Source organism: Felis catus, chromosome F2, assembly GCF_018350175.1.
Source record: "Felis catus isolate Fca126 chromosome F2, F.catus_Fca126_mat1.0, whole genome shotgun sequence".
NCBI lineage: Eukaryota > Metazoa > Chordata > Mammalia > Carnivora > Felidae > Felis > Felis catus.
This window is the reverse complement of record NC_058385.1, coordinates 82,924,214-82,936,833: the sequence shown is the minus strand read 5'-3', so window position 1 is coordinate 82,936,833 and position 12,620 is coordinate 82,924,214. Positions and strand designations below refer to the sequence as shown.

The window sequence follows — 12,620 nt, the reverse complement described above, 5'->3', positions numbered from 1 at the left end:
GGGATCAGTACTCAGAAAGGCCTAGCTCTGCCTGGCCCAGACCACCCAATGAACAGATGAGAGTTTTGGAAGACTGGATAGGAGACAAGATTGATCCTGACTCACCCAAGTTGAGCTGCGTGGGTGTGTGGGAATGGCTCTCCAGCCCCAGTCAGGGCAGCCCGGTTACTCGAAGACAACTGTCAGATAGCCCTAGCCTGCCAGGTAGAGATGCTAGGCTGGTATCAGTCCTAGATGGCCCAGTGGCAACAGGAACGTGTCACTAGGTGGCCCAGGCACTGTGGTGAAGGTGGTGGAACAGGGGTGTGCCCCGGGGGAAAGGCAGTGGCCAGTCCATAGAGGCCACTAACTTGAGGCTGAACCTCTCAGTTTATTTGCTTCTAGACAGGTGCTCTTGGTTCTGCTCACCTTGGGAGTGAATGGTTAACCCATTTTGCTGCTGGGTAAACCCTCCCTCAGCCTCCAGTGAACCCTCACACTCTGAAATCCAGGGTGCTCACACTCCATGCCCTATGCAAAGATGTGTGTCAAGCTAAGGTGGAAGGCACACTTGCTCCCTAGCGGGTTGCACTGTGCGGTTGTGCAATGATACGGAAGCCTCTGGGTCCCCACCATCCGACACTCCAGGCTCCACGAGCCCTGGCAAAACTAGCTGGAGTGGAAGGGAGAGAGGCCCTGCAAGTCTGTGGAGGTGGGTGCAAGGGGGGCCGGGTGGAGGCGGGCCACAGTGTGGCCACGCGGGGATGGGAGGGGGGGGGCTGCACCTTCCCTGTCCTTGCTGGGCACTTTGAGGTAGGGTCAGTGGGCCGGGCGGGCTTCCCAGGGACACGGGGCCTGGGAGGGCTTTCTCTTGCTCCATCTTTTGGTCCGGCGCTTGTTGGAACAACCTAAGCCGAAGTAAAGAGGGTGCTTCTGCGGTGGTAACCAGAGGGCTCGTGGAGCACAACTGCGCCGCGCCGCGCCGCGCGTCCGGAACCAACACGCTGGGTGGTGGGCGAGGCGAATCCCCAGGGACGTGGGCGGCCGGACGGTAACGCAAGAGGCATTTCTCCATAATCTACACCCCACACTGCGCGCCTCGGCTGGGGAATGACGAAACCCAGTGTTTACACAGTGGGAGAAGAAGCAGGCAAGCGGTCAGGGGCGGCCCGCAGCTGCCAGGAAGCCTGACGAGTTCCGCAGAGACGCCGAGGCCCGCGGGGCAGTGGCCCCGTCGCGGGCCGTCCGCCAGCAGACACGCTCCCGCCTGAGCCCCGCTACCGTGACTCCCAGCGTGCGCCGCGCTGGGCGGCCCCCGCTCCCAGGGTGCCGCGCGCGGGGGGGGACCACTACTCCCAGAATACCCCTCGCGCCCGCGGACTACAAACGGGCGCGCGCCGCCACGGCTGGCCAGTTAGAGGCTCCCGGAGAGACCAGACCGTGGTCCTCGGGCTGCCCGGAGGGCGCGCGCTGATTGGCGGCCCGGGCCTGCGCGCGGGCTACGGCGTCCGGCAGGGGGCGGTGGCGGCCGTTGGCCGAGAGTCCGGAGGCGGGGCCGCGGGCCTTGGGCGCTGCGAGCCCGGCGGGCCACGACTCGGCCGGGACGGGGTGCGGGCTGAGGCAATGGGCGACCGCGGCGGCGCGGGCGGCTCCCGGCGCCGGAGGACGGGTTCACGGCCTTCGAGCCAGGGCGGCGGTGGGCCCACGGTGGCGGAAGAGGAGGTGCGGGACGTGGGCGCCGGGGGAGACGCGCCGGCGCCGACTCCGGCCCCGGACAAGGGCGAGGACGGAGACTCCGACGTGGGCAGCGGCCACTGGGATCTGAGGTAGCGAGGCGTCTCACCCCTAACCCCTGCCCGAGACCCTCCCCACATCCCCGGGCGTGACCGCAGCAGCGCGGGCTCCGAGTCTGGCTCCCGGACTTTGGCGTGGACAGGTGTGCCCCCCTTGGGCCCCTGCGGGGCAACTGAGGCATAGGAGTGGAGAGTCACTTGCCAAGGTCACCCACGTGGGGGCCAGAGGGGAGCCGGCGGCAGTCCGGCTTTCAGACCCCCACCCCTCTCTCTACACATCCTCATGTGGGTCCTTAGGCTCTTCCTCAGGGTAACTCAGGACGCTGACCCCCAGGCCGGCTGGCTTCTGCTACGCACAAGTTTTCTGTGTCTGGAAGAAGGAGGGATCAGGTCGTTTGTAATTGAGGAGGTCTCTCCTGGGGGTTGTGAGGGGTGCCTTGGTGGTAGGAGGTCTCCCGTAGGAGGGTGGACCTGCTGGGGAGGCAGCCGGCAGGAGCCTGGGACTGCCTGAGGGTCGGCACAGGGCAGCGTGAGAGTCTTTCTCTCCCTGCAGACCCTCCCAAGAGTCGTCTTCGCGGGGGTCCCTTCCTCCCTTCCTGACACACTCGTCCCTCCGTCACCCAGTGCCTGGCTGGGCTGGGGCCCTGCTTACCTTGTCAGAACAAGTTGGGTCCTATATTGGGACTCTCAACCCCTGGTTGGGGTACAGGAGAGGGGTTCGAAGTGCCCACAGGTGGGCACCCTGTTTATCTGAAGGTCTGGCGGGAAGGGGTTGGGGGAGGAAACCTGACTGACTGGGAGGACTTGGAAGGACAGGGTGTCGGCTGCCTCCAACCTCCTTCTCCCACTTCTGGCCTTCAGTGTGGCCCGGGTGTCCTCGGGGGCTCTGGCTTTGGGGGCGCCTTTGGGGCTAGAGGTTATCAAGGAGGAAGCGGGCAACTAGGCAGTCTGTTGGCAAGGATTTGCTGTCTCAGTACCCAAGAACGGAGGCTTTCTTCACTGTGCTGAGAGGGTGGGTGAGGCGGCCAGGGGCCTTGCCCTTGTGGTGCTCCCAGTCCACCTGAGAGATAAGATGATATCAGCACTGAGCAGTGTGAGCAAAGGTCAGGCCCGGAGTCCCTGAAGGTGCTGTGGCGGAGGAGCAGAAACGAGGAGGAGCGTGCCTTTCCTGCAGGGGTGGGGTTGGGGGGGGCGGGGAATGGGGCTTGTTTCCTGCGGGCCTGGGAAGGTGCTGAAGGAGGCTGCAAAGGACCAAGGGTCCTGGAGTCCCCTCTGCTAAGTGCTGGTCAGGAGGCAGGGGCGTGGCTAGCATGCTCTCCTGCAGAGGTGGCAGGAGTTGGTGTCCTTTTGTGTAAGATGGGGAGTGCTGACTTTGGGCCAAGTTGCCACTCTGGGATGGGCAGTCACTTCCCTGCTCTGCCAGGGCCAGCTGTCCAGAAGCCTCTCCCGTGTCCCTGAGAGCTGGGCTGAGCAAGTGGCAGCCCTGTCTGCCAGGCCTGGAAGTCTGGGCCCCCTGGGAAGAGGAGCAGTAGATGGCAGGGGTGGGCCTGCCCAGGGCTGGGGAGGGAGCTGGCAAGGACGGTCCTCTCCTGGTCTCCAGGTCGTGCAGGCTGTGTGTGCTTGTTTCTCAAAGGCCGGTGACCCAGGGCCCAGAGGGCCGCCAGGGTCAGAGCTGGCTCTGGCTGCCCTCCTGGGATTTGGCTCCTACTCATCTCCTTGTCAGCCTCCTCTCAATTGTCTCCCCTCCTTTCTGCTTATTGCCTTTCCCTCCCTATTCCTCCTTGCTCCCTGGGCTCTAGGCCTCCTCCCCTCCCTGCACTTCCTGCTCGCCTTGGCCTGGGCAGGTGGGTCAGGCTCTGGGTGTGAACTCATTTCTTCCGGGCCATGGCCAGGTGTGGCTCTGGGGCAGGAAGGAGAGGGCACCCCACACACTGCCCGTGCCTTCTGGCTCTCTGTTCATGGACACTCCCAGCAGGGCCTTCTAGTCTCAGGGCTCTCCCAGGGTGTTTGTTCCTGGGTTGCCCTCTGTTTCTTCCTTTCCACTGGGGTCTTCCCAGATGCAGGGCCTGCCTCCTTACCTTGTACCCCAGGGCTCAGCCCCAAGGCCCGGTGAAGGAAGTGCTGAGGAAGTGGCAGCTGGGAGGAGAGCTGGCAGCCTGCCCCCTCCTGGCTCCCCTTGGCCCTGGAATTGGACCACGTGGTCCCCAGTTGTGATCCACACTTGAGGGCTGTGCCCCTGGGGAAGCTTTGAACTTTGGCCGGGCTTAGTTTTCCTTTGCACCTACCTCCCAAAGTTGATGGGAGAGTTGAGTGAGATGATACACGCGATGAGTTACAGTGGCCCTGGGGAGCAGGTGTGGGACCCTGGAAGGCACAGAGATGTGGGTGGCCCTGGTAGTAGGGGAGAGGGTGACAAAGGTAGCTCTGGAGACTGTGGCCATATCCTGCCTGCCTGCCCTCTGGCCCACTGCTGCTGAGCGCACCAGCAAGGCTGGGCCTTATGGGTTTTGGTGGGTGGTGGGCTTCCTTCCCTGGGTCTCTGATGTGCGTGGAAATGGGGTTGCCTGGGGCAGGGGGATGGTCGGGAGCCCTGTGGGGGGACCTAGGGAGTGGGTGTGGGCAGGTTGGGAAGGCCTTGAGAGCCTGACACAGGAATCTGAAAAAGCTTTTATAATATCATTTGGTGTCAGATTTGGAAAACAATACCCGTCTCCACCCCTGTTTTCATCTTAGAGATTGCTGAAAATAAAGCCGGCATGGTCTCCTTGGTGGCCCGAAGCGGGCAAGGGGTCACACTGTTGTGAAACGTTGTGCAGATGGGGGTGGCAGGTGGTGGCACCAGGGCCTCTGGGACACTTCCAGTGAAAGTGGACAGATTCAAACTTGGCGGAAGGGCTGGGGAGGCCCCTGTCTAGTGGACAGGCCCAGAGATTGTCCCCTCTGGGGAGTGAGGCCCTGGACCTGTGCTGGCCTCACAGGAAAGCAAGTGCAGAGACTCGGGGAGAAGAGGGCCCCTGTGGCCTCACCGCCAGGCCCAGGACAGACTGGGAAGCTGGATGCAAGGAGGTCAGACGTGGGCCAGGTGCGGTACAGACCTTGCCCCTGCCCTCGCTGAAGAGTGCTGAGTAGCATCTCAGCCTTTCCAGTCCCTCACTTCCTGTGTGGCGCTGTCTAGGTGTTGACCCCGACCAAAGGAAGGCTTGCCGCTGAGGTGGGGTCAGCACTGAGAGGACATCTGTGCTGTCGTGACTCTGGTGTGTACACCTGAGCCCACTTGTCCTACCTGGGTGTCTCAAGAGGTGGAGATGTGTGTCCCTGGCCTCATGTCTTACAAAACCGGAGGCCTTGCTCAATGTTGTGTGGGGCTTCCTGGTGGCACGGCAGCTGGGGTGGGGTGGGGCGCAAACTGAGAGAGCTGGGACCTGGGTCTGGGCCTTGCCCCAGCCGTGCTGTGGCCCTTCCTCTACCTCTGTGTCACCCGGAGGATCAGGCAGGGATGTGAGAGTCTGCTTATGTGTCCCCGACCTCAGCAGTAGGTGGGAACTCTCATGGGTGGGCACTGAAGTTGCCTTTTCCTGCTTCTGGGGGAGACCTCTCTGCCCTTAGGCATCTGGCACCTGGGTGGGCTCCTCTCGCCCCCCCTCGCTCTGGGCAGGAACACAGCGCTCATCCTGTGGCCGAGCTGGGACAGGTTATGATTTTTTAGAAACAACTGGAGGCTACGTGAATGTATGAGGGTTGGGCCTCTGACCCCGGGAAGGTGCATGTAGGTCCAGGTGCTCAGCTGGCCCTTGGCCTGGATCCCTGTGCACACTCAAAGCTGTGTAGGCCAAATGGAGGAGGAGGTTGTCTGAGGTCGGGGGCGGGGGGGCCTCAGGGTGCTGGGTGGTAGGATAGGCTGACTCAGTGAGGCCCTCGCTTCTGCGCAGCATTGCAAGTGGGCCTGTAGATCCTGGAATGGACTCTTCCTGTGGGCCTATCACCACTCTGTAGCCAGCGTTCGTGGTGGCAGCCAGAGGCCTCTGGGGAGTGAAGCCAGGCTCTTGGCCTGGGGTGCTCCAGCTGCACGTGGCCCTGGGCTGGGCAGGGCCAGCTGTGCTGTTCTTGTTTGTGGCATGACCCTGCCCACCGCCTGGGAGGCCAGGCTTCTGGTGGCCCTGAGAGCTCGTCCCTGCCTGGCTCTCCTGTGATTGTAGATGGGGAGTAGGATGTGTGGGCAGAAGAGAGGGCTGGGTGGGGCCCGGACCACCCTGCCGGGCCAGGATGGGTGAGAGCCGCTCAGGGGAAGGGGCTGGGGTCTGCCCTGCCCTGGGCCCTGAGGTTGGCTCCTGAGGGGCTGAACTTGGCTGGGCTCTTGGGCCCTGACCTGCCCTTGGACTTGGAGGAGTGAGCCCGCTTTTGGTCCTGCCCAGGGTTCTCATGGCCCAGGGTGCTCTGCTGGTGCCTACTTATGAGGGTGTGCCTCCTGCCCTACCAGGTGCCACCGCCTGCAAGATTCTTTGTTCAGCTCTGACAGTGGCTTTAGCAACTATCGTGGGATCCTGAACTGGTGTGTGGTGATGCTGGTGAGTAGCATGGTATCGGAGTAGGTGGCCCTGTGGCCAGGGCTCCGTTCGGGGCTGACCTTTGCCTGGGTACCAGCTCTGCCCTCTGGGGGAAAGGGGCCAGCGCTTATGTGGCTGGGTTGCGTGGGGCACTGGGCTGGCGGGGGGAAAGTTATGGTGATGGTCCCTGCATCGGCCACACATGCAACTCTCGTCCCTGTTGAATCCCAGGAATAGCACATGTGAGTGGTCTTGGGGGTCCAAAAAAGAGTTTCTTCTGCTGTTCTGAATGGCCCTTGTGGGCGTGGAACCCCTGGCAGGCCTGGCCTGGCGGGGAGCAGGGTTTAGCGGATGGCTCTTGGGCTTAGTCTGGCAGCCCCAAGCCCCGACTCTGAGGGCACCTGGCCTCTCTCCCTCAGCCTTTGTCCTAGGTGCCCCCACGAAGGGATTAGACAGAGCTCTTGCCTCTACCTCACCGTGTGGCCTGGCTGTGGCCCCTGCCTCTGGGGCCCGGTTCGCGCTGGCACCTTGTGGGGGTGGGGCCGGCAGCCCTGGCCCAGAAACAGCTAGAGCCCAGGGCTCAAAGGGGCAAGCCCACAGGGAGGGGCAGGGGGCAAGCTCCTGTCTGGGTCGAGCCCCCACCGCTCAGACTGATGTGGCCAGAGGCCTTTGACCCTTGCCCCGACATGACGGCCTCAGGTACGGCTCCGGTGGTTACCCATGTGGAAGGGGCTCCAGGCACACCCACGCCCTCCCTGCCGGTGGCCCCGGGAGGCTCCCTAGGGAGCTGTGGGGGGCAACACAGTCTGGTGGGTGGGAAGCTGGCTAGGCAAGGGGATGGTGGGTCAAACGCCTGCCTGACGTCATCTCAGGAGGTGTTGTGTCCTTGGCCTCTGGAGGCCGTGCTTGGGCTGGGTTTGTACTGGCAGCCTGAGCAGCAACCTGTGTTCCCTGCAGCCCTTGGGCCTGCCTGGCCCTTTGGCGCAGACCCAAAACCTTTCCCCTGCTTCCGGTGCCTGGCGCAGACCCAAAACCTTTCCCCTGCTTCCGGTGCCTCCACTGCCCCCTCGCTGAAGGAGATCGTGTCTCATGTTTAGGCTGCTTGCCGCGTCCCTCCGTGGCCTGGGCCTTGAGGTGAGCGCTGCCCGTTAGCAGCTCTGGCTCCTGCCTGCTGTGGGCTCTCAGGACAGGCCACTACCAGGTGTGACGGCAGCACATCTGTGCCTGGCAGGAGGTTGGCAGGTCAGGCGGGTGGCTCGGGAGGGCAGGACCCCCGTCCCTGTTTGTCATCTCTGTGCGAAGTCCTTACCTGGCAGTCAGGGGACCCATGAGTGTCCCCTTGCTGGCATCACTTTTCCACAGGACCTACCATGAGCCCTGGTCAGGGCCTGAGCTTGGGGCACTTGGCAGGGTGTGTGTGTTGTGGGTGGAGGAGGAGACCCGGGTGCCTGCAGAGGGAAGCTGCTCCCCAGCCCCAGGCTGGAGCCAGGAGCCCAGCTTGAGGGGGTTTCTGCCCTTGGAAGCTGCTCTGGGGCCACGCGCCCAGGCTTGGATGCTCCAGGGATAGCGGGAGAGGGGCAGGGGCCCAAGCACCAGGTGGCACTCCAGGCCTGGCTGCTGAGCCCCTTAGAACTCTGGTCCGCTGCTTCTCCCCACTCCCCAGGGTGTGGGCACCCCTGGTGTGGCACCTGCTGCTCACCCAGGCACTGCAAGTTTTGGGTGAGGCACTGCAAGGACATTCTTGGGCAGGCTTGGGCCTTGGGGCCGTCATCAACTCAGTGGGACAGATGAGGGCTGCTAGGCGTCAGGTCATCTTGCACCACTGCAGACGCCAGTATCGTGTCTGGGGTGATGCGGGCAATGGCAAGACTTGCTGTCCCTGCACCAGTGTGGGGTGAGGTGGGTGGTAAGTCTCAGCGTTGGCGTGGAGGTCAGACAGGGCTTGCGTCCTGGGTTTGCAGGTGCGGGTTGCCATCTGGACCCAGGGCTCCTGCCGCTATAGGTACTGGGACGAGCTGGGGTGGGTGCCCTGTGGCCAAGGCTCATGGGGCTGTGCCCTTCCTCTCTCTTGCAGATCTTGAGCAATGCACGGTTATTTTTAGAAAACCTCATCAAGTGAGTGTCTTCCCCAGGGCCCCTACCCTGCCCCTGAGGCCTCTCCCCACCTGCTCAGGCCCTCATCCCCACCCCCCACACCCCCCATCCCCAGGTATGGCATCTTGGTGGACCCCATCCAGGTGGTGTCTCTGTTCCTGAAGGACCCCTACAGCTGGCCCGCCCTGTGCCTAGTTATTGGTGAGCTGGGAGCCAGGGAGGGCTTCGGGTGGGGACAGGCCTTGACCTGGGCCTGAATCGCCCCATGGCACTTCCATCCTCAGTGGCCAATGTCTTTGCTGTGGCTGCATTCCAGGTGGAGAAGCGCCTGGCAGTGGTAAGCAGTGCCTTCGTGTCCCCTGCCCTGCCTAGAGGTCTGCTCTCCTCATTAGGCCTGTGTTTCAGGCTGTGTGTAGCTTCCCTGGGAGGGCCTGTGCCCCAGGCCTGGCAGCCCTTCCCCAGGGAGTGGGGGCTCTGGCTGAGCACGCTGCCCCCGCCCCCCCCCCCCCCCCCCAGGGTGCCTTGACGGAACAGGCAGGGTTGCTGCTGCACGTGGTCAACCTGGCCACCATTCTCTGCTTCCCGGCTGCTGTGGCCTTGCTGCTTGAGTCCATCACTCCAGGTGTGCCCCTTCCCTCATCCCACCCGTTCCCACCTGTCTTGGGCCCGCAGGAGAGACCCAGGTCAACCACAGGGGCTGTGCCTGTGGCCGTGGCTCTCCCGCGGGTGGTGTGGGGGGGCTGTGGCCTGAGCCTGCCTCTCCCGCAGTGGGCTCCGTGCTGGCTCTGATGGTGTACACCATCCTCTTCCTCAAGCTCTTCTCCTACCGGGACGTCAACCTGTGGTGCCGAGAGCGAAAAGCTAAGGCCAAAGCCAAGTCTGGTGAGGGGCTGCCTGGGGCTGGGGCCTTGGAGCCTGTGCCACCTGCCATGGGGCCAGACCTGGGCAGCAGCGAGGCCTCACATGCCACCCCCCCGCCCCCCCCACCCCCCCGCCCCAACTCGCTTGTAGCTTCTGCAGGTAAGAAGGCCAACGGGGGAGCGGCCCCGCGCACCGTGAGCTACCCAGACAACCTGACCTACCGTGGTGAGGACCCTTCCCGGGGTGTGGCTAGAGGGCAGCCAGGGAGGGATAGCATGGAGCAGGCCCCCTAGCCCCACCCTGCCATTCCAGATCTGTACTACTTCCTCTTTGCTCCTACTCTGTGCTACGAGCTCAACTTTCCCCGTTCTCCCCGCATCCGAAAGCGCTTCCTGCTGCGGCGGCTCCTTGAGATGGTGAGGATGGAGGCGGGGCGGTGGTGCCTCGAGGGGTTGGGGTCGGGGTCTGCTGGGGGACTCAGCCTGCTGCTCTGCTTCTTCCCTCAGCTGTTCTTGACTCAGCTGCAGGTGGGGCTGATCCAGCAGGTATGCGGGGCCGGGGAGGGGGGGGGCGGGCCGGAGCGGGAGCTCAGGGTAGCCAAGGGGCTGACGGTGTGCCCTCTTTTGCAGTGGATGGTCCCCACCATCCAGAACTCCATGAAGCCTTTCAAGGTGAGGGGTCAGGCTCTCCTGTGGTGGTGGTGGGGGGGGGGGATGACGGGTGGGGCTGCAGCTCGGGGAGCCAGCTCAGCTCTGTCTCTGCAGGATATGGATTATTCACGCATCGTTGAGCGCCTGCTGAAGCTGGCGGTGAGCCCTGGGGCTGGGTAGGGTGGGGCCTGAGTGAGCCAGTGGGTGGGGTGTTCTGGAACCTGGCACCTGCCTCCCCCCAACCACAGGTCCCCAACCACCTCATCTGGCTCATCTTCTTCTACTGGTTCTTCCACTCCTGCATGAACGCCGTGGCTGAGCTCATGCAGTTTGGAGACCGGGAGTTCTACCGGGACTGGTGGTGGGTGGCCTTGGGCGTGGGGCTGGGGGCTGGGCTATGGTGCCAGCTGGTCACTCACTGCTGTCTGTTCCTAGGAACTCTGAGTCCGTCACTTACTTCTGGCAGAACTGGAACATCCCTGTGCACAAGTGGTGCCTCAGGTGGGCACGGGCAGGAATGAGCCTGGTGGGTGTGCGGTTTCGTGTGGTCCCGGGCACCCATCCCACGGCCCCCTCCCTCCACAGGCACTTCTACAAGCCCATGCTTCGACGGGGCAGCAGCAAGTGGGTAGCCAGGATGGGGGTGTTCTTTGCCTCGGCCTTCTTCCATGAGGTCAGTGCTCTGCAGGCATCATGGCCTCACCTTAGGGGTGTGTGTGTGGCCCGAAGTGGCAGCTGATCCTTTCACTCCCCCTGCAGTACCTGGTGAGCATCCCCCTGCACATGTTCCGCCTCTGGGCCTTCACAGGCATGATGGCTCAGGTGAGCATTCCCTCTGCAGCCACCCTCTCCCGCTGCCCCGGGAGTCACCAGCCCTGTGGTCACTATGGCCCACTGACTGTGGCCCCGTGTCCCCAGATACCCCTGGCATGGATAGTGAGCCGCTTCTTCCAGGGAAACTATGGCAACGCAGCTGTGTGGCTGACGCTCATCATTGGGCAGCCAGTGGCCGTGCTCATGTATGTCCACGACTACTACGTGCTCAACTACGAGGCCCCGGTGGCCGGGGCCTGAGCTGCTCCACAGCAGGTCCTCGCTGCTGATGGCCAGGGCCCATCACCCACCTGTGTGCTAGGGAGGGGGCTCGGCTGTCCACTGCCTCCTCCCAGCCACGCCCCCCTCCCCCGGAAGGCCTCTCTGCCCTCATGGGGCTCCTTCCTGCCCTGCTCAGGGATGGCAGACCAGGCACAGGCCAGCGCTGGTGGGAAGTGCCAGTGCCCCAGGAATCTGTGTGATCCTGCCCAGGGGTCTGAGGAACTCAATAAAGTACTGTCCAGAGTGGCTGCCCTCAACCTGCTGGGGTTGTGGGGTGCTAGTTGTGCTCTCGGGAGGGGGAGCTGGGTCCCACTGGCCTTACTGGTGCCTATGCCCGTGTCTCCTGGGGTGCTGTGTCCTGGAACACCGCTGGGCAGGGCACCATGGTGATGTTGAGGCTGGGGATGGGGGCCAGGTATTGGTGGTCAGGCAGATTCCTCCTCCCGGCACACAGCTCATCACAGTTGGCAACTCCCATTTGCCTAACAAGGCTCAGGGGAGGTGACACTCCCTGACCTTGTCACTGCCCTTGTTAACCTTGTGTGCGAGTTTGTGGGGGGTGGTGGTTAGCTCAGAGCTCTGTGGTCCCTGTGATAGGGCCTCAGAAGAGGCTGACCAAGGACTTCCCGGCAGCGGACCTTGGCTCGGGGTCGTGGCTGGAGACTGGGGTGTGTGAGGGTCAAGAGTCAGGACCAACCAGGGGGCTGGCGGAGTTGCATGTCGAGTGCAGTTCTCAGACAAGGCCATGGAGCTCACAGAGGCTGAGTCAACGGACCCTTGGGGAGCTGCTGCTGCCCCTAGGGTGGCTACATGCTGGGGTGCTCACTGGGGACAGATGCAGAGCCTCGGGGACTCTTGACCCTTGGAGAAGGCAGGTGGCCTGGCCCAAGCCTTGACCTGGGTCTCCCTCATGAGCACACGCATCCGTGGAGATGCTTCAACACCAGCTCTCTGCACCTCCTGGGTGCTGTTGGCCTGAGGCCTGCCCCTTCTCTGTACTGGAAACCCCAAGGCCCTGTTGGGTCAGATGTGCCCTGACTCACAGATGTGGCCTGATTAGACAGGGGTCTTCAGGAGGTGTCTGGGCGGCCGCCTCAAGACCTGTGCTGCCCCTGCCCCACCCAGCACCTGTTCAACTCCACATCCTCCTTCCCTTTGGCTATAGTGGAGTTGCCACGGTGGGGATTGGGGATGGGGAAGGCTCCCTTTGGGGTGGGGGAGGGGTTCCTTTTTGGATCCCAGGGTGGAGGCAGTGTCTCCCTGGCCCCTGCTGAGGATGGTGAGCAGGGAGTGAACTCCTGGGGGCACAGATCATCAGGCAGGCTGCTCTGGCCTGTCACCTCCCCACCCCTCGGCACCCAACCCTTCCCCCCAAACCAGCCCAGTGCCTTGTGAATGCATGAAAAATGGGGTGCCTCTGCCGAGAAGATGTGCACAGCCTGCCTGTCTGTCCATGCCCCACCTGGTCCCATGTGGGGAGGCCTTGGGCAGGGCATTCCTGTGGGTCTGTCCCACCACCCCCTCCCTCGTCCTTTAATAAAGAATTCTGAGCACACACGGGTCCTGTGGAGTCAGGCGCACACGGCTATGCCCTGGACATCTAC

General features: G+C 63.2%; 1 protein-coding gene across 3 annotated transcripts; it reads left to right on the top strand.

Moving 5' to 3' along the window:
* Positions 1 to 1,392: 1,392 nt before the first annotated feature.
* On the top strand, positions 1,393 to 12,571 carry DGAT1 (diacylglycerol O-acyltransferase 1). 3 transcript variants are annotated; one of them, XM_004000171.6, is made up of 17 exons: positions 1,397 to 1,805; positions 6,250 to 6,337; positions 8,391 to 8,431; positions 8,526 to 8,611; positions 8,695 to 8,747; positions 8,927 to 9,032; positions 9,179 to 9,292; positions 9,422 to 9,496; positions 9,584 to 9,687; positions 9,778 to 9,816; positions 9,901 to 9,942; positions 10,036 to 10,080; positions 10,170 to 10,282; positions 10,357 to 10,422; positions 10,507 to 10,594; positions 10,681 to 10,743; positions 10,840 to 12,571. In XM_004000171.6, the coding sequence occupies exons 1-17, from the start codon at positions 1,603 to 1,605 to the stop codon at positions 10,993 to 10,995; spliced, it is 1,482 nt and encodes a 493-aa protein (XP_004000220.1). In that variant the 5' UTR covers positions 1,397 to 1,602; the 3' UTR covers positions 10,996 to 12,571. The 3 variants fall into 3 exon arrangements, with proteins under 3 accessions (XP_044905575.1, XP_004000220.1, XP_019678823.1); XM_019823264.3 differs by lacking the exon at positions 1,397 to 1,805 and adding an exon at positions 5,769 to 6,039; XM_045049640.1 differs by lacking the exon at positions 8,927 to 9,032 and having other exon boundaries at positions 1,393 to 1,805; positions 9,226 to 9,292.
* The last annotated feature ends 49 nt before the right edge of the window (positions 12,572 to 12,620 follow it).